This window comes from Delphinapterus leucas, chromosome 2 (genome assembly GCF_059928025.1).
Source record: "Delphinapterus leucas isolate spDelLeu-1000000601 "Yukka" chromosome 2, BTC_Dleu_Yukka2, whole genome shotgun sequence".
NCBI classification, from domain to species: domain Eukaryota; kingdom Metazoa; phylum Chordata; class Mammalia; order Artiodactyla; family Monodontidae; genus Delphinapterus; species Delphinapterus leucas.
In genome coordinates, this window is record NC_143130.1 from 62,408,871 (window position 1) to 62,428,751 (window position 19,881).

At 34.9% G+C, this 19,881-nt stretch overlaps 1 protein-coding gene across 7 annotated transcripts in view; it reads right to left on the bottom strand.

Annotated features, from left to right (window-relative positions):
- SCAPER (S-phase cyclin A associated protein in the ER) overlaps positions 1–19,881 on the bottom strand; it is a 494,989-nt gene that overhangs the window by 300,369 nt on the left and 174,739 nt on the right. For all 7 annotated transcript variants that reach the window (XM_030761728.2, XM_022580126.3, XM_022580128.3 and 4 more), the window contains 2 exons: positions 10,744–10,899; positions 5,400–5,542 (listed from right to left, as the gene is read on the bottom strand). In XM_030761728.2, the coding sequence (XP_030617588.1) occupies positions 5,400–5,542; positions 10,744–10,899 (299 nt within the window). The remainder of the gene's footprint in view (positions 1–5,399; positions 5,543–10,743; positions 10,900–19,881) is intronic.

Genomic DNA, 19,881 nt, shown 5'->3' on the forward strand with positions numbered 1-19,881 from the left:
TATAAGAATTAAAAGAAAGTATGCCAACCTAAGCAAAAATATTGTGACAATGATTCAACAGATAGAGAATCTCAACAGAGAAAGAGAAAACGTTTTTTAAGAACTTTCCAACGAAAGGAACTAGGAGTCCTTAAACAAATGGCTTTCTAGGGATGGAGCAGGGAAAATATAAGATGAATTTGAAGCATCTTGCAGTGCCAGGAAGTAAGGAAGTACTCAAAAAAACAAAATGATGAAGTATGTCAAAGGCAAGCAGGGGTCAAACGAAAAAGCTTCCAGTGTCCAAAGGTGAAACAATTTGAGCAACAAAATAAATACCATAATACTGGTTTGTAACCCATAGTATAATACAAATAAAAACGAGTCCCCGTTGACATAACAAAGGAATTTAATAAATAAATGGGAGAACAAATATACTGTACAGAAGAACTGCAAATAATTTATGTATGAATTCGTGTCTCAAGGAGGTAGAGAATAACTCCCCATCTCTTCAGCATAGGCTTGCTTCCAAGGAGGACAGCATAGGGAAATTTTTAAACTATACAGTGGAGAAATCTGACAAATACTACCTTAGCCAGGTGATCAAGGTTAACAAAATCAGTGATAAGTCAAGGTGACAGTATGAACCTTAGACATTTTAAAAATGGTAATTCACATTCACCCCTGTGCTCTTCCTCCCAAAACCCATAACCTCATTCTAACCATGAGAAAATCATCAGACAAATCTTAAGAGAGGAAAAGTCTACAAAATACCTAACCACTACTCAGAACTGTCAAGGTCATCAAAACCATGGAAAGTCTGAGAAACTGTTACAACTCAGAAGAACCTGAAGAGAAATGACAATTAAATATCTGAAGAAATAGTGGCCACTTTCCAAATTTTATGAAAAGCATTAATGTACAGAGTAGGATAATCATGAAGAGAACCAACCTACTGGTGAAAAACAAAGTCAAAAAGAAAATTTTGAAAACAGGAAAAAAACCCCAACAACTCACCATATACAGAGGAAAAACAGTATGATTAATGGCCGACTTTTTATGAGAAACAACAAAAGTAAGAAGATTCAAAGTACTGAAAGAAAAACCAAGAATTCTATATCCATCAAAACTACCATTCAAAAGGAAGCCAAAATAAAAATATTCCCAGATAAGCAAACACCAAGATAATTCAATGAAAGCAAACCTGCCTTACAAGAAATACTGAAGGAAGTCCATCTAGCTAAAAAGATATGCCAAAGGGTAACTTGAATCCATAGAAAGAAATGAAATACACAGGAAATGATAAATATGAGGATAAATATAAAGGAATCTACAAATACATTTTCTCTATTATTCTAATTCCTTTGAAAAATGTGGGACTGCATTTAAAAAATCGTAACGCTGTATTGTTGAGTTTATGACATATATAGATGTAATATATATGACAATACAAGAAGAAAAAAACATAGTGCTATATTGGAACAAAGTTGTTCTATTTTACCAAAATTAAGTTAATTTTAACGTGAAGTAGTTTGTGATAAGTCAAGATGAATACTGTAATAAAGAAAGCAAACACTAAGCAAATAAGTAATACGGTTTTTAAAATCAAGAGAAAAATGTAAATGATGCCCTAAAAAGTACTGGTTGAGGGACTTCCCTGGTGGCACAGTGGTTAAGAATCCCCCTGCCAATGCAGGGGACACACGTTTGAGCCCTGGTCTGGGAAGATCCCACATGCCGCAGAGCAACTAAGCCTGTGCACCACAACTACCAAAGCCTGGGCGCCTAGAACCTGGGCTCCGCAACAAGAGAAGCCACTGCAATGAGAAGGCCAGGCACCGCAACGAAGAGTGGCCTCCGCTGGCGGCAACTAGAGAAAGCCCACGCACAGCAATGAAGACCCAACACAGCCAAAACTAAATAAATCAATAATTTTTAAAATGTACTGGTTTAACAAAAAAGAAGACAGTAAAGGAGAAAAAAAACTTGAGACATACAGAAAACAAATATCAAAATGGCAGACATTAAATTCAGTCATATAAATAAATTACATTAAATAAGAATGGACTAAACAATCAAAAGGCAGAAAATAGAAGGCCAGATATAAAAAGAAACCTCAACTATATATAAGTGACACACTTTAGATACAAAGACACAAAAAAATGTTTCCCTTTAGACAGAAAAAGACATATCATGTAAACAATAAACATGGCAATATTTAAAACAGAAAAAAAATTGACTTTAAGACAAGAAATATTTTTTAAAAAACCCAACGAGGGATATTTCATAATGATAAAAGGGTCAATACTTCAAGGAGTTATAATAAGTATAAATTACATGCCTTTAATACTAAGGCACCAAAATACATGAAGCAAAAAACTGTCAAAACTGAAAAGAGAAATAGACAATTCAACAATTACTTTTGGAGATTTCAATAACTCTATCTCAAGAATTAATACAACTAGACAGAAAATCAGTAAGTATACAGAAGACTAAACACTATCAACTAACTTTATTTAACTGACATTTAGAGAACACTCATCCGAAACAGCAGAATACACTATTTTCCAAGAGCACACAGAACATTCCCTAGGATAGTCTACATTCAAGACCATAAAGTAATAAGTTCAATAAATTTAAAAGGACTGAAATCATACAGAAAACATTCTTCAACCACAAAATATTTAATTAGAAAACAGAAAAACGGGAGACATTCCAAATATTTGGAAACTAAATAACATGCTTCTGAATAACTCAGGAATCAGAAATCATAAGAAATATTAGAAAAAATCTTGAATTGAATGAAAATAAAAATACAATATCAAAACTGATGAGATGAAATTAAAGAAGTGCTAAGAAGAAAACTGGTAATTCAAATGCTTTTATTAGAAATGCAGAAATATCTAAAATTAATCAACTAAGTTTTGACTTTATAAAAGTAGGAAAAGCAAAGCTAATCAAATCCAAAATAAGCAGAAGGAAAGAAATGATAAATATCAAAGTGGAAATCAATGTAACAGAAAAAAGAAACATAATGTAGAAATTCAAAGAAACCAAAAGCTGGTTTTTTGGAAAGATCAACAAAATGTACAAACCTTTAGCTAGACTACCAAGAGACAGAGAGACAGAAAGACAGAGACAGAGAGGAGAGACATAAATTAGCAAATAAGGAATGAAAGAGGAACATCACTATAGATCATGTTAAAATTAAAATCCTTATAAGGAGCTATTAACAACTTTATAAAAATACACAACTTAGATGAAAAGGACAAACTCATAGAAAAACACAAATTACCAAAGGTGACTCAATAAGAAACAGAAAAATCTCAATAGATTGATAACATGTTAAGAAAAATTTATTTGGTAATTTAAAGTCTTCCCCAAAAGATAACTCCAAGCCCAGATGGCTTCACTAGTATATTGAACATTTAGCAAGAAAAAGTAACAATCCTACACAAAGAGTTTCTGTAAATAGTGGAGGAAAAAACACTTCCCATCACATTCTCTGAGGCTAGGATTGCCATGACACGAAAGCCAGACAAAGACATAACAATTACACACCAATATCCCTTATGAATACATTCTTAATGAGAATTCAACAACACATAAAAATGATTTTACACTATGACCAAGTGCGAATTAACCCAGGAATGTAAAGTTGGTTTAATATCCAAAAATCAATTAATGTAATAAACCATATTAATAAAAAATGAAAGCTACATGATCATCTCAGTGAATGCCCCCAAAGAAGCATTTATTTAACCAAATTCAAAGTACATGCATGCTAAAGACTCTCAATAAACTAGAAATAGAAGAGAACTTCTTCAACCTGATAATGAGGATTTATGAGAAACCTACAACTACATCATACGTAATAGTGAAAGACTGAATGTTTTCCCCCAAGATCAAGAACAAAATAAGGATATACAATGTCACAGCTTCTATTAATGTTATATTGTAGGATCTAGTCAGTGTAATAAGGCAAGAAAAAGAAATTAAAGACATCTGTATTAGAAAGCAAGAAGTAAAACAATCTCAATTTGCAGAGGACATGAGCCTTTATGTAAAATATCCTAAGGAACAACAACAGCAAAAAAGAAAACACTAATAGGAAAATATGCATAGGAAAGTTGTGCAAGATCATAAAAAATTATAAAATAAAATATATAAAAAATTGATTGTATTTCTACATACTAGCAAAAATACTAACAAAAATGAAATAAAATAACTCCATTCACTATGGCTTCAAAAAGAGTACTTAGGAAAATATTTAAGAAAAGAAATGCAAGACCTATTTTCTAAAAACTAAAAAATACTGTTGAGAGAAATTAAAGCAGATAGAGACACATACCATATTCATGGATCATATACAATATTGTAAAGATGGCAATTCTTCCCACAGTGACTTATAGATTCAAGGCATTACTATAAAAATGCTTGCAAGCTTTCTTTTTTTAGAAACTGGCAAGCCTACCCTATAAAATTATTTGGAAAGCAATTCTGAAAGAGAACAACAACATTAGAGAACCTACATTAATTGATTTCAAAACTTGCTATAAAGCTACAGTAGTTAAAACAGTGTGGTGCTGGAGTAAGAATAGACATGTAGATATCAAAAGAACAGGACAGAGTCCAGAAATAAACCCTTACATCTATGATTAACTGACCGTGAACAGGCAGCAAGGATAGTCTCTTAAAAGCTACCCTCTTCAACAAATGGGGCTGTGATAAATGGATATTTATATGCAAATAAATAAATTTATATTTTTGATTCATACCATACATAAAAGGTATCTTAAAAGGAATTAAAACCTAAATGTGTGTCAAACTGAAAAACTATAACATTTTGAAGAATATCTTATGACACAGGGTATAAAAGGATTTCACAAACAAGATCAAAAAGCACAAATCAATTTGGCCAATTAAATGCTTTTTCCTGGGTCTTTGAATCTTAAACAAGTGATTTTAAAATGTAGGGATGGCTGAGTGTCATTTAACATAATCAGGGCGGCAACACGTTGACCAGACCGTTTCCATCAAAAGACCACTGCCGTGGCTCCTGGGACCTAGTCTCTGATGCTTGACCATGTCCCAGCCTGGTCATCTAACCACCTATCACTTTCGCTCCCAATATTTTACTTAAAATTTACTTTGCTTAAGTTAGCCAGAATCAAATTCTATTTCTTACAACTGAAAATATCTTGAAATATCAAGTTTCCCATCCAACAGAAATTTTCAAAAGTTTTCCATTTTGAGTAGGATGTCTTAATTCCTGGAAATCAAAATTCAGTATAACATTTCTGTATATGTAACACTTTCTGAAAATTCTACATGACAGCAAATAGCTTCAAGATTTGATGTGAATATGCACTCACTGCAAATGTTCATCAGGATCAAAATCAAGATAGCAAATGAAGTACCTAGCTCTTTCCCGGGCAGCATCTTCCCGGGCTTTTTCCTTTTCTTGCCTCTGTTGCTCAATTCGGGCTTCTTGTTCTTTCCTCTTCATTAACAATTCTTCTACACGGGCCTGCCGTTCTGCTTCTAGAGCTCTCTTACGTTCCTAACGTCAGAAATATTTTAAAAGATGTTAGAATTATGTGTAAGATGAAAATGATTATAGGTGACACAGCCTTGACATATACTTATATATTCAAGCCAAATAGATCCCTGGCTTGTCATTAGGTATGCTTCTCAGAATTTAAATAAAATCAAATACCAATACTATCTGGTTTTCATATGTCATTTACCAGTGTTACAAATAATTAGAAGAATAAATGCTGGGCTTCCCTGGTGGCGCAGTGGTTAAGAATCCTCCTGCCAATGCAGGGGACATGGGTTCAAGCCCTAGTCCGGGAAGATCCCACATGTCACGGAGCAACTAAGCCCGTGCGCCACAACTACTGAGCCTGCACTCTAGAGCCCGGAGCCACAACTACTGAGCCAGCGTGCTGCAACTATTGACGCCCACACGCCTAGAGCCCATGCTCCACAACAAGAGAAGCCACCGCAATGAGAAGCCTGTGCAACACAACGAAGAGTAGCCCCCACTCGCCACAACTAGAGAAAGCCCGCAGGCAGCAATGAAGACCCAACACAGCTAAAAATAAATAAAATAAAATAAATTTATTAAAAAAAGAATAAATGCTATTTTAAGGAGATACTATTTTATTAGAACCTGATACATATTTTATGGTTAATCATTTCTAAAGCCTTGTGTTTGGACATGGTTATAGAAATAACAGAACATGATGAAGAAAGCATAATTAACAGATTTTATTTCTGAACTAAGCTTCCATATAGGACTTAAGTGAAGAAAAGCTTGTGGCAGGGAGAAAGAGGCATTATAATATAGCATAGTGGGTAAGAGAGTGGACACTGTATTAGATTCCCTGATTTTGTTTCCTGATTACATTATTTACCAGCTGGGTGACCCTGGTCTAGTTATATTATATATGTGACTTAGTTTTCTGGAAGACAAGTAACAATAGTGCTTATTTCTTAGGATATTGTGAAGAACACATGAGATAATACATGAAAAGCACTTACATAGGGGTTGGCATATACTAAATTCTCAATAATTATCATCATCATCATCATTAATGGAGAAGATACTTCATTAAAATACTGTGATATGCTTCCTGTGTATTTTTGCCTACTAGGAGTACTTAGCTAATTTTCACCATATTACTAGATGTATTGATATATTTCTTTCAATTCATCCCCATCCCCCAGGGAGCTCACACAACATCTCCCTGGTCACTAGTCTTTATGATAAATGGAACACACTACACTGATCTAGGCTCTGGTAACCACTACTTACATAGCCTTGGGCAAGTCATTCTACCTTAAAGAGACCCAGTTTGCTGTGAGATCGAAATTATCAACACAGGTAAATACTTAGCAAAGTGTTTAGTACATAGTAAAGTGTTTGGTAAATGAGAGCAGAAAAGAAATGCTAAAGCAGTTTCTGTTTAGATAACACTGGGAAGAGATGCTAATATTCTTAATAGTTAACTAAGTTACTAATAAGCTCACAATGGTAACTTTATATCTACAACAAGCTGTATCTACCCAGGGGAAGAAAACCTTTTTAAAGTAGTAACACAAAAGTGTCCCTATTTCTTTTCTTTCTTTTTTTTTTGGCAGGGGGCCTGAGAACTAGAGGGAATGCACTGAATTCATGAGAGCACATCTGACAGATCGCAGACTGTTGCAGGTGGACAATTAGATTTTAAATATAGTCTTTACTTTCTAACATACTATTCATGAACTGGTTATAGCTATTTCTCATTACTAAATATAATATGTAGAAACTTTTTTAGTTATATACTCTCTGAAAAACTCAAGAGTAAAAAACAATCAAGCCTGGTACAGAAAATTTTCTCCAATAAAAAACATGAACAGGGACTTCCCTGGTGGTCCATTGGCTAAGACTCCACACTCCCAATGCAGGGGGTCTGGGTTCGATCCCTGGCCGGGGAACTATTCCCTCATGCATGCCTCAACTAAGAGTTTACATGCTGCAACTATGAGTCCACATGCCACAGCTAAGAACTCCACATGCAGAAACTAAAGATCCCACATGCCGCAACGAAGATGCCATGTGCCACAACTAAAACCTAGTGCAGCCTAAATAAATAAATAAATATTTAAAAACAAAAAACACGAACAAAAGAGTTTTCCCTTAAACTCAAATTTATTTTTTAAAAATCTGCATTATGCCTGAAAACACAACTTTCACACTAAAATGCAAAAGGTTAAAGCATTAAATGTAAAGAATTAAACCAGAACTTTTCATTTCATATTTTACAAAACCAAAATCTTGAGGGATATACTTTTAAAAATTATAAGCTGGTCTTATAAATGAAATTTATTAATATTATATACAAACAATTACTTTATGTGTATGTGCAATGTAGCTACGTTGTACGCAAAAATATGATGTCAACTTGCTGATTGTTTTTACGGATATAAGAAATACTCCAACATTGTACTAATAGAAATAACTGGACTTCAAAAAATATCCAATCTTCTAATTTCTGTTTTTAATAAGTAGAAGAGAAAATTGGTAACTGTATACCTAATGAGTAAAATTAGTAAATTCACCTAGTGTTTTCCTTTCTAAAATTTAAGTTTCCTAAAGATAGGAAACTTTGTACCCCACAAAAGCATCTTGTACAGGGAAGGAGTTCGATAAATATCTATTAAACAAATGAAGCGTAACTTTATAATATTCATTATAAATCTATATACTCACAAATAAAAAGCATAAACCTACAGCAAATGAACTGTAAAGATATCTAACTCTCAACCCTTCTGAAACCTCTCAGACTCCCATGTACTTTGTTTCACAGTCGACGATGTGTTTATGGCAGCCTAAGAAAGGATTTTGCAACCCCGCGCTTTACGCCTACAAATCAGAAGATTAGGGCAAGAGGACAAGGCAGAATATCTAAGAAAACTGGGCTTAAAACTAATCCATCAATAATTTATATGGCAAAAAAGGGAAATTGAGAATATATGATGGCAGCATTAACTTAGTATTTCACTTACAAAAAACAATCACAATTGCCTTTAACAATTTAACATTTATGTGAATGTTTCAAGAATAAAAGTAAAGCAGATGGAGGGCCTCTGAATTCTTTATTAAGTCAGTATCTTACTATTATTGTATTTACAGAATGTTTGGCATTATCTCCTTGCACATACAGTAACGACTACATATTTAAAAAATTTTTTAATTTTATATATATGTTATATATTACCAATGAATTTTTCTAGTATCAGTTATCTCTTATGTATCTTATGTACATACATTTTAAATTTTTCACTGAAAATTAAATCCATAGGAAATTTCTACATTTTTAAAGATAAAAATTAGTCTGAGTAGTCAAAAAATTTTTAAGTGTTAGTGAGTTCAGAAGATTCCTTACTACTTTCAGAAAATAACTGCTTTCCTTTACGCCTTAATAAATGTTCCAAATTATAAAATAAGAGTCGCCATTTTTAAAAAGAAGATAACTGTTATATTTCAAATCTTCAAATCTGCAAAATAAATGCAGAAAAAGTAACTAAAGATGTCTACTCAAAAATATACAATATTACTCATATATTTCCCCCCAAAATCCAGTTAAGAAGTTACCTCTTCCACTGAACTTTCCCTGACATTCCCCTCCCACCAAGAGAGCTAATTATTCCCTACCCTGTGATACCACTGTAACCTCTACAGTACAGGTTTCTATTACACTTTCACACTATGTTGTAGTATTATTTGCCATAAAGGTAAAGATCATATCTCATTTATTTCTGAATTATTAATGCCTAATGGTTGCTCAAAAGTAACACACAATTTTCAAAATAATAATTATTTTTTTAACATCTTTATTGGCGTATAAAAAAATAATTATTTTTATAAATTGGTTTGATGCAGAAAAAGAAAGAGCAATAAAGCTGAAGGGATGGCTCAAATTAAAAATTCAAATATCCTATTTCATTTACTCATTTAAGAATGTTAGTTAATGAGTAATTAACTTTTAAATGATAAAAATGAATTTTTTACTGCTCCTTTGAGAGGAAAAGCTAAAGTTTCTCTAAAAGTAGTATCCTGTATTTTTAAACATAAGTTAGCTTGACACTCAGATTAAAATGAGACCTTGAAGTCAAATCAAATAGAGATTGGGGTGAATATGGGACTGCTTGCTAGTGTACAAAAAGAGCATAAAGTAACCAATAAACTTGAAAACTGTAATGATATTTTAATTTCCTAAAATTACCAGTGACATGAAGAAGCATGAAACATTAACAACATCCCTAGCTTTTAACATAACAACAAAGCTCTTCATGGTCAGGTCCCTAACTCTACATGCCATACTCACTCATCTCCTGCATAGAATGCCTACTTTGCACCATTTACGACTGTCTCAGTTTTCAAAACTTAGTTGAGGCACCGCCTCCTCCAGGAAGCTTTTCCTGATGTTCTCACGTCTTTGCCACTCTCAATTTGAGTAACAGGTTCTCTCCTTTGTGCTTCCAAAAACGTCTTTACTATTACACTAATCCTACGGGTTAAGATTTGTTTACATATATGTCTTCCCATTGAGATCAAGGATATATCTTTTTCATGTCCTTGAGCAAAGCACAGCACACAGATTATAGTAGTAATTCAATAAACGATGACTGAATGAATAAACAAGTAAATATTAGTCATAATAGATTAAGTATGTCTGCATCCATATTTGATCTTGAGGAAGGTTTAAATAGTTTAAAACCATCACTAAAGTTTATGTGTTAAGTCTTCTTCCCATCCTGAAAATGGTAGCTAACTTAGGGTATGCTACAGAGGTTAAAGTACCTGATGACACTGCCCAATATATGATGGGTGCTCCTTGTCATAAGCATAAAGATTGCCCAGTTATTAAGGCTATATACATTGGTTCAAACACAATCCATTTGTAAGGGAAGAAAGGAACATATTCGTGCCCAACCCAATTAGAAAAGAATAGGTAATAATCTGTCCAGAGCAATTTAGTCCTTCATCTGGTTGAGACTAGAGATTCAAATTGACAAAAACACTGATAACCCTTTCTGAAGGAGTACACACTGCCTTGGCAATCAGGCTTCCCGTTTCCAAACCGTGCTACACTAAACCATGCATCCTTGGGAACACAGACTTGGTCTTACTCCTTTTTATATCCTCAGCACCTGGCTCAGAGCCTAGGAAATGGCTGGTGCTCAATAAATGCTTGCTGAATAAAATTCTACCTGAACAGCTTCATCACGTGCTTGCTTTTCTTCCTGTCTTCGCTGACGCTCTTCCTGTAACTCATTAAGCCTCTGCTCATATTCCTTCAATTTTGATAAAACATCATGGCGTTTGTTCTGGGCTTCGAGGGTATTTATAAAGGCAATTTCGTTTACCTGCAATAAAAAAAACGGAGAAAGTGAGTTTCAAATCAGGTTAATTCTAAGGCACATCACAAAAATAAGAAACTTAACAGTCCTCATATAATAATACAAACCAGTTTTAAGGCATAGACCAAAAAATGAACGACTTATAGTCTTTTCTTTCAATACTTATCCCCCAAATGGATAATAATCCAGTGTACATAACAAACCCATAGGCTGCAGTAAGAAGTGATTTAGAGAAGTGGTCCCCAACCTTTTTGGCACCAAGGACTGGTTTCGCGGAAGACAGTTTTTCCACAGACGGGGGTGGTGGGAGGATGGTTCAGGCATTAATGCGAGTGATGGTACAGGCGGTAATGCAAGCACTGTTCAGGTGGTAACGGAAGTGATGTGGAGCAGCAGATGAAGCCGCTTGGTTGGCCGCCACTCACCTCCTGCTGTGTGGCCTGGCTCCTAACAGACCACAGGACTGCTAACGGTCCGCGGCCCGGGGGTTGGGGACCCCTGATTTAGAGTAAAGGTCTGCCATGGAAATATATTTTTTTTATTGAAGCATAGTTGATTTACCATGTTATGTTAGTTTCGGTGTACAGCAAAGTGATTCAGTTATACATATACATATATTCTTTTCCATTATAGTTTATTACAGGATATTGAATATAATTCCCCGTGCCATACAATATGACCTTGTTGTTTATCCATTCTATATATAATATCAATAGTTTGCATCTGCTAGTCCCAAATTCCCAATCCAACCCTCCCCCTTGGTGACCACAAGTCTGTTCTCTATGTCTGTGAGTCTGTTTCTGTTTCATAGATAAGTTCATTTGTGCCATAGCTTAGATTCTACGAATAATGATATCATATGGTATTTGTCATCTCTTTCTTACTTCACTTAATGTGATAATCTCTAGGTCCATCCACATAGATGCAAATGGTATTATTTCATTCTTTTTATGGCTGAGTAATATTCCATTGTATATATTTAGATCTTCTTTATCCATTCATCTGTCAATGGACATTTAGGTTGTTTCCATGTCTTGGATACTGTAAATAGTGCTGCTATGAACATAGGGGTGCATGTATCTTTTTCAGTTATAGTTCTGTCCAGATATATGCCCAGGAGTGGAATTGCTATATCATATGGCAACTCTATTTTTAGTTTTCTGAGGAACCTCCATACTGTTCCCCATAGTGGCTGTACCAATTTACATGGTCACCAATTTTGTAGGAGGGTTCCCTTCCTTCCACACCCTCTCCAGCATTTGTTATTTGTAGACTTTTTAATGATGGCCATTATGACCAGTGTAGAATGGTACCTCATTGTAGTTTTGACTTACATTTCTCTAATAATTAGTGATGGTGAGCAACTTTTCATGTGCCTGTTAGCCATTTATATTGTCTTCCTTGAAGAAATGTCTATTTAGGCCTCCACTGAAATGTTTTTAAGAGACAAATTAAGATTTTTATAGAAACCATTTTATAGTTACTTAATATCATTGTGATTTGACATTATACAAGTTACATTAAGTTTTAATAGGTATGTACATTATTCTAATGAGTTTGAGATGACAAAACTTAAAGTAAACAAATCATTTTTCTTCAACATACACCAAATAAGTGACAATTAGGTACAAGATATTAAACTATATACCTCATCCTCAACTTCACATATATTGAGTCTGAACAGTAAAGTTTTGCTAGAGAGTACGGTTTTTTTTAATAGATCTTTATTGGAGTATAATTGCTTCACAATACTGTGTTAGTTTCTGTTGCACCACGAAGTGAATCAGTCATACGCATACACATGTCCCCATATCCCCTTCCTCTTGAGCCTCCATCCCATCCTCCCTATCCCACCCCCCTAGATCATCACAAAACACCGAGCCAATCTCCCTGTGCTATGCTGCTGCTTCCCACCAGCCAACTGTTTTACATTCAGTAGTGTATATATGCTGATGCTACTCTCACTTTGCCCCAGCTTTGCCCTTCCACCCTATGTCCTCAAGTCTATTCTCTATGTCTACCTCTTTATTCCTGCCCTGCAACTAGGTTCATCAGTACCATTTTTTTTTTTTTAGATTCCATATATATGTGTTAGCATACCGTATTTGTTTTTCTCTTTCTGACTGACTTCACTCTGTATGACTCTAGGTCCACCTCACTACAAATAACTCGATTTCATTTTTTTTATGGCTGAGTAATACTCTATCGTATGTGTCACGTCTTCTTTAACCATTCATCTGTCGATGGACATTTAGGTTGGTTCCATGTCCTGGCTATTGTAAATAGTACTGCAATGAACACTGTGGTACATGACTCTTTTTGAATTATGGTTTTCTCAGGGTATATGCTCAGTAGTGGAATTGCTGGGTCATATGGTAGTTCTATTTTTAGTTTTTTTAAGACACCTCCAAACCATTTTCCATAGTGGTTATATCAATTTACACTCCCACCAACAAAATTAAATGAAATAGAAACAAAGAAAACAATAGCAAAGATCAATAAAACTAAAAGCTGGTTCTTTGAGAAGATAAACAAAATTGATAAACCCTTAGCCAGACTCATCAAGAAAAAAAGGGAGAGGACTCAAATCAATAAAATTAGAAATGAAAAAGGAGAAATCACAACTGACACCGCAGAAACACAAAGGATTATAAGATACTACTACAAACAACTATAGGCTAATAAAATGGACAATCACAAGAAAATGGATAAATTGTTGGAAAGGTAAAACTTTCCAAGACTGAACCAGGAAGAATTAGAAAATATAAACAGACCCAACACAAGTAATGAAATTGAAGCCATAATTAAAAATCTTCCAAGGGCTTCCCTGGTGGCGCTGTGGTTGCAAGTCCGCCTGCCGATGCAGGGGACACGGGTTTGTGCTCCGTCCGGGAAGATCCCACATGCCGCGAAGCGGCTGGGCCAGTGAGCCATGGCCGCTGAGCCTGCATGTCCAGAGCCTCTGCTCCGCAACAGGAGAGGCCACAACAGTGAGAGGCTTGCGTACCTCAAAAAAAAAATCTTCCAAGAAACAAAAGTCCAGGACCAGATGGCTTCACAGGTGACTTCTATCAAACATTTAGAGAAGAGCTAACACCCATTCTTCTCAAACTCTTCCAAAATATTGCAGAGGGAGAAACACTCCCAAATTCATTCTATGAAGCCACCATCACCCTGATACCAAAACCAGAAAAAGATATCACAAAAAAATAAAATTACAAACCAATGTCACTGATGAACGTAGATGCAGAATCCCCAACAAAATACTAGCAAACAGAATCCAACAGCACATTAAAAGAATCATACACCATGATCAAGTGGGATTTATCCCAGGGATGCAAGGATTCTTCAATATATGCAAATCAATCAATGTGATACACCAGATTAACAAATTAAGGAGTAAAAACCATATGATCATCTCAATAGATGCAGAAAAAGCTTTTGACAAAATTCAACACCCATTTATGATAAAAACTCTCCAGAAAATGGGCATAGAGAGAACCTACCTCAACATAATAAAGGCCGTTCATGACAAAACCACAGCAAGCATCATACTCAATGGTGAAAAACTGAAATCATTTCCACTAAGATCAGGAACAAGACAAGGATGTCCACTCTTACCACTCTTATTCATCATAGTTTTGGAAGTCCTAGCCACAGCAATCAGAGAAGAAAAAGAAATAAAAGGAATACAAATTGGAAAAGAAGAAGTAAAACTGTTACTGTTTGCCAATGACATGACACTGTAAATAGAAAATCCTAAAGATGCCACCAGAAAACTACTAGAACTAATCAATGAATTTGATGAGGTTGCAGGATACAAAATTAATGCACAGAAACCTCTGGCATTCCTATACAGCAACAACGAAAAATCAGAAAGAGCAATTTATGAAACACTCCCATTTACCACTGCAACAAAAAGAATAAAATACCCAGGAATAAATGTGCCTGAGGAGGCGAAAGACTTGTACTCATAAAACTATAAAACACTGATGAAAGGAATCACAGATGACATAAACAGATGGAGGAATATACCATGTTCTTGGACTGGAAGAATCAATACTGTGAAAATGAATATACTACCCAAGGTAATTTACAGATTCAATGCAATCCCTATCAAACTACCAATGGCATTCTTCAAAGAATTAGAACAAAAAATTTTACAATTCATATGGAAACGTGGAAGACACCAAATATCCAAAGCAATCTTGAGAAAGAAAAATGGAGTTGGAGGAATCAGGCTCCCTGACTTCAAACTATACCACAAAGCTACAGTAATCAAGGCAGTATGGTACTGGCACAAAAACAGAAATATAGATCAATGGTAAAGGAGAGTAAAGTTTTTATGAGTAAAGTACAGTTAATGATAAAAAACTGGAAAATGTCTGTTGGGGTCAAATTTCTCATTCTTGAAAGCCAGAAGGAAGACATGCCACAGTGAAAAAGGTAGAGTGAAATTGGGAAGTAAACAAACTCTGAAGCTTACTCTCTCTGAAAGAAGTATAGACTCCAGGAATCCATGTTGGATGAAATAAAACCTATCACTAGATATGTTACAAACTGAAACAAGAAAGTTTGAATACAGTTCTAGCAAAGATTTCCCAATATCCATCCCATGTAACTACTTTCATAAGTAAATTAACAATATAATCATTTCTCAAGGTATACTGAAAGTATAAGACAAACAGGTATGCTCAAGGAAAATTAATCATAATGTATCAAGGGTCACATGTTAAACATAATCAAGATGAAAGAAAAAGAAATGAGACCTAATGCTCCAGACAAAATAAATAAAATAAAATTCAGAGGGAAGAATGCGCAAAAGCAGCATAAAAAATACAATCTGTGATGTTTGTCAAATGCTACAAAATTTTAGTTATGCTAGTTGAATATGTTTGGAGACGTAATGTACAGCATGGTGATAATAGTTAATAGTACTGTACTATATACTTGAAATTTGCTAAGAAGATAGATCTGAAATCTTCTTAGCATGTGTGCGCGCACACACACACAGTAACTAAGTAGAGGTAACAGATATTTTAATTAGTTGGATTGTAGTGATCATCCCACAATGTATATGTATATCAAAATATCAAGTTGTGGGCTTCCCTGGTGGCGCAGTGGTTGAGAGTCCGCCTGCCGATGCAGGGGACACGGGTTCGTGCCCCGGTCCGGGAAGATCCCATATGCCACAGAGCGGCTAGGCCTATGAGCCATGGCCGCTGAGCCTGCGTGTCTGGAGCCTGTGCTCCGCAACGGGAGAGGTCACAACAGTGAGAGGCCCACGTACCGAAAAAAAAAAAAAAATCAAGTTGTACACCTTAATATATACAATTTTGATATGTCAATGATATCTCAATCAAACTGTAAGTAAGTAAAAAAATAAATAAGACGTTTCCTGGAAATTAACTGGAAGAAAACATAACCAAAGAAACAGCAGAATATCTCCTAGGCAAACTTTGTAATGTAAAAAGAAGTCAACACGAACCTGAATTTAAAGGTGCAAAAAAGATGATAAAATGACATGATAAAATAAAGGAAGACTAGAGAGTTAAGGAAACTTAGGCCAAAGTAACACAATCACAGAATTAATTAAATTAGAAAAAGCATGAAACAGAGCAAAGATGGTAAAAAGTCAAATCACTAACAGAGGAAAGGCTTGTTATAATCACAGTTAATAGGGACTTTAAAATGAAAATTTATGTGTAAGTAATAACTTTTGAACATGGAGAACAAGTTAAGATGACCTAATGTAAGAATAATATCTGTAAAGTTAAGAAAGACAAAATATTCCAATATATAATACAGAAAATTTTCCCTGTAAAAAAGAAATACTGAAAATTGAGAAAGCCCACTTTATTTCATGAAGAATTTATTCAGAAGATCAACACCAAGAATATCCTTATTAAATCACAAAACATTAAGGAACAAGCACAAATTTTTTAAGCTTCCAGGCAGTAAATGCAAGTCATCTATGAGAAAGAGGGAGAAAAAATCTGTCTGGCCTCAGGCTTCTCCACAGAATTAGTTAATGCTAGAAAAACATGGAATAATGCCTACAAAACTTTGAAGGAAAGATATTCTGAACCATGAATCTGATCTCTAGCCAAGATGTACTCAGAAATGCCACAGGCCTTTGATACCTAAGAACTCAAGGAATAGAGCACAATAACCTCTTCCTGAAAAAATTACTTGTTAATAAAATCCAGCCAACCAGGTCAAAACAAAGAACTCATGAATGGAGGATTACGCAAGCTGTGCATCCATTCATACACAGAAGGAAAACTAAACTGTGGAATTTATAGTTTCAGAGCAAAATGTAAATGTTATAAACCTTAACAATGTAAAAATAATGAAACTATGAAAATTGTTGGGAGGAGATCTTGTGATAAAGAAACATTTATTACAAATTCAATAAGTCCCTCCATTTTACTTCCACGTCACTTCCTTCTCTTAAAATGGAACTAAAATAGAAATGAATACTTCTTATTAAGAAGTACCATGGAGAGTATGATTCTTTTTTTTTTAATTAATTAATTAATTTTTTTGGCTGTGTTGGGTCTTTGTTTCTGTGTGAGGGCTTTCTCTAGTTGCAGCAAGCGGGGGCCATTCTTCATCGTGGTGTGCAGGCCCTTCACTGTCGCAGCCTCTCTTGTTGTGGAGCACAGGCTCCAGACCCGCAGGCTCAGCAGTTGTGGCCCATGGGCCTAGCTGCTCTGCGGCATGGGGGATCTTCCCAGACCAGGACTCAAACCCGTGTCCCCTGCATTGGCAGGCAGACTCTCAACCACTGCGCCACCAGGGAAGCCTAATAGTATAATTCTATTTTATAAAGTTATCTATTCATTCAATCTGAACATTATTCTAAAGAGATTTCTGGAAGAGTATTTATAATGTCAATGGTAGCTATTTCTGAGGGTGGAATTTTGAGTTTCCTTTGCTACATATTGCTCAAATTCTTTAAAATGAGAATAAACCATTTTCATAACAATATGGCCACTATTCTACATATAAAACAGTATTAAAGAAAGCTAGACTAATGCATTTATACTAAGACTTAAAGACAAGAGAAAGTCCCTAAAGGTTTTTAAGTTGAGAGGTAATACAATAATGCCCTTAAGAAAGATTAATTTGAAGGGAGTAGGGACAAAAGGCAAGAATAACAACTGCAAATATTGATAAATGATCACAAGCTTTCCAAGTCTAGATTAATGGGAGACTAGTGATACCATTCATCTGAAATATGAATTTCAGGAAAGGCAAATGATTTGGGATACAGGGGTGGCGAGCTGATGAGTTTCACTGGATACAATCATCAAGCAATAGGTAACTGAGTCTAGAGCTTCATTGAGAGGGTGGGGTTAAAATGCAGATCTAGGAGTCACTACAGAGAGGATAGCTGAAGCAATGAGAATGATTGTGATATTCAAGGAAAGGAGTAAGTGAAGTGGACTGAAGGCAGTAACATTTAAGCAGCAAAAGAAAAAGGGAAGATAGTAAAGCATTGGTTAGGAAAGCAGAAGGAAAACCAAGATAGCGCAGAAGAAAGTGTTCTAGAAAAAAATACATAACAGTGTTGATAATGAACAGATCCAGAAAAGGCTTTTAAACATAGTGATAACAGAGTAACATTCTGAAAGGAAAGTACAGTATAGCATAGAGGAAAAATGGTGTCATAAGGAATTCAAGAAGACAGGAGTGATGAGGTAGTGGAAATGAGCACAGACAGCTCTTTCTAGGGATCTAGTGATTTCCAAAAGGAAAGAGTAGGTAATCTATAGAACAGGTGGAAGTAGTCAGTCTAGAGGAAGAAAGCAAAGGAGCAGGCACAAGAAGATAACTGATGAAGCAAATTTTAAAAGCAGGCAAGAGGACACAGCACAAGGAAAAGGCTACTGCCATAAATAAGGAAAAAGATGTCTTTTCCTCAAAAAAAAACCCCCAAAACCCTGTAATTATGAGTAGACACATTGCATCTGAAAAGCTATCAATGAGATCATTAAGAAATTGAAAATAAAAGCCATTTTTATACTATTAAATAAATGATAAAATCGGGTGCTGAATAACTCTGCCTGTAATAATAATCACTATCAACTAAATAGTAGATGACTTATTTTCAATCATCTGTGTATCCAAGAAAGAACTAAGACATTTGAAAAGACTGTTAATTTATGCCAAGAACTCACAAAAAAGTATATGTGGAAAAAATATCTTACACAGGACTGAAATAAATATATTTGGTATGTCTCAAGGACATATTCTTAAGTTCTAGTGGAACTTAAGTATATTTTAAATCACTGGATTATTAGAACTTCTGGATTAGTAATAAAACAACAGAAATGCATTAGGGACTTAAGGAAAAGTTAGGAAGTGGAACACAAATAGGATGTGGCATTCTATGAAATTGTAATATTTTACAGAGTATTTACAGCATACCAAGGATGGCATTAACTGCTTCACAATACGCACAACCTAATTTAATCCTTTCAGCAATTCTTTGAGATGTAGGTAAGATTATTCCTATTTTACAGATCAACAAATAGGCTGAGAGGCTAAAATAACACCCAAGACCATTCAGCTACTACGTGGTAGAGTCAGGACCTGAATCCAAATTTATCTAACTCCAGAGACTTCAGTCCTCACTATTATGATGAAAAATTACTTTTGAAGAAGGAGCAACTGTTTGATATATGTGGAACCAAATTTCCTGATCATAAAAATCACCTGGGGGGCTTATAAAAAAATAAAGCTCCTCAGGGGCCACTCTAGCATTACTGAAAAAAACCTGCAAAGCTTGGAAATCTGTCTTTTTAACAACTCATATTACTGTTATAATCAGGCAAGACTGGGAAATATTGGCATGTGATAAAACCAAAGGTAGGAGGAGGTTTTGTCTCATAGATTAAAATGTCTGGGGATGAAAGTAATCGGCAATGTTTCACACAAACTTTTAAGATATTTATGTAATTATACAAAGAACAATTCATT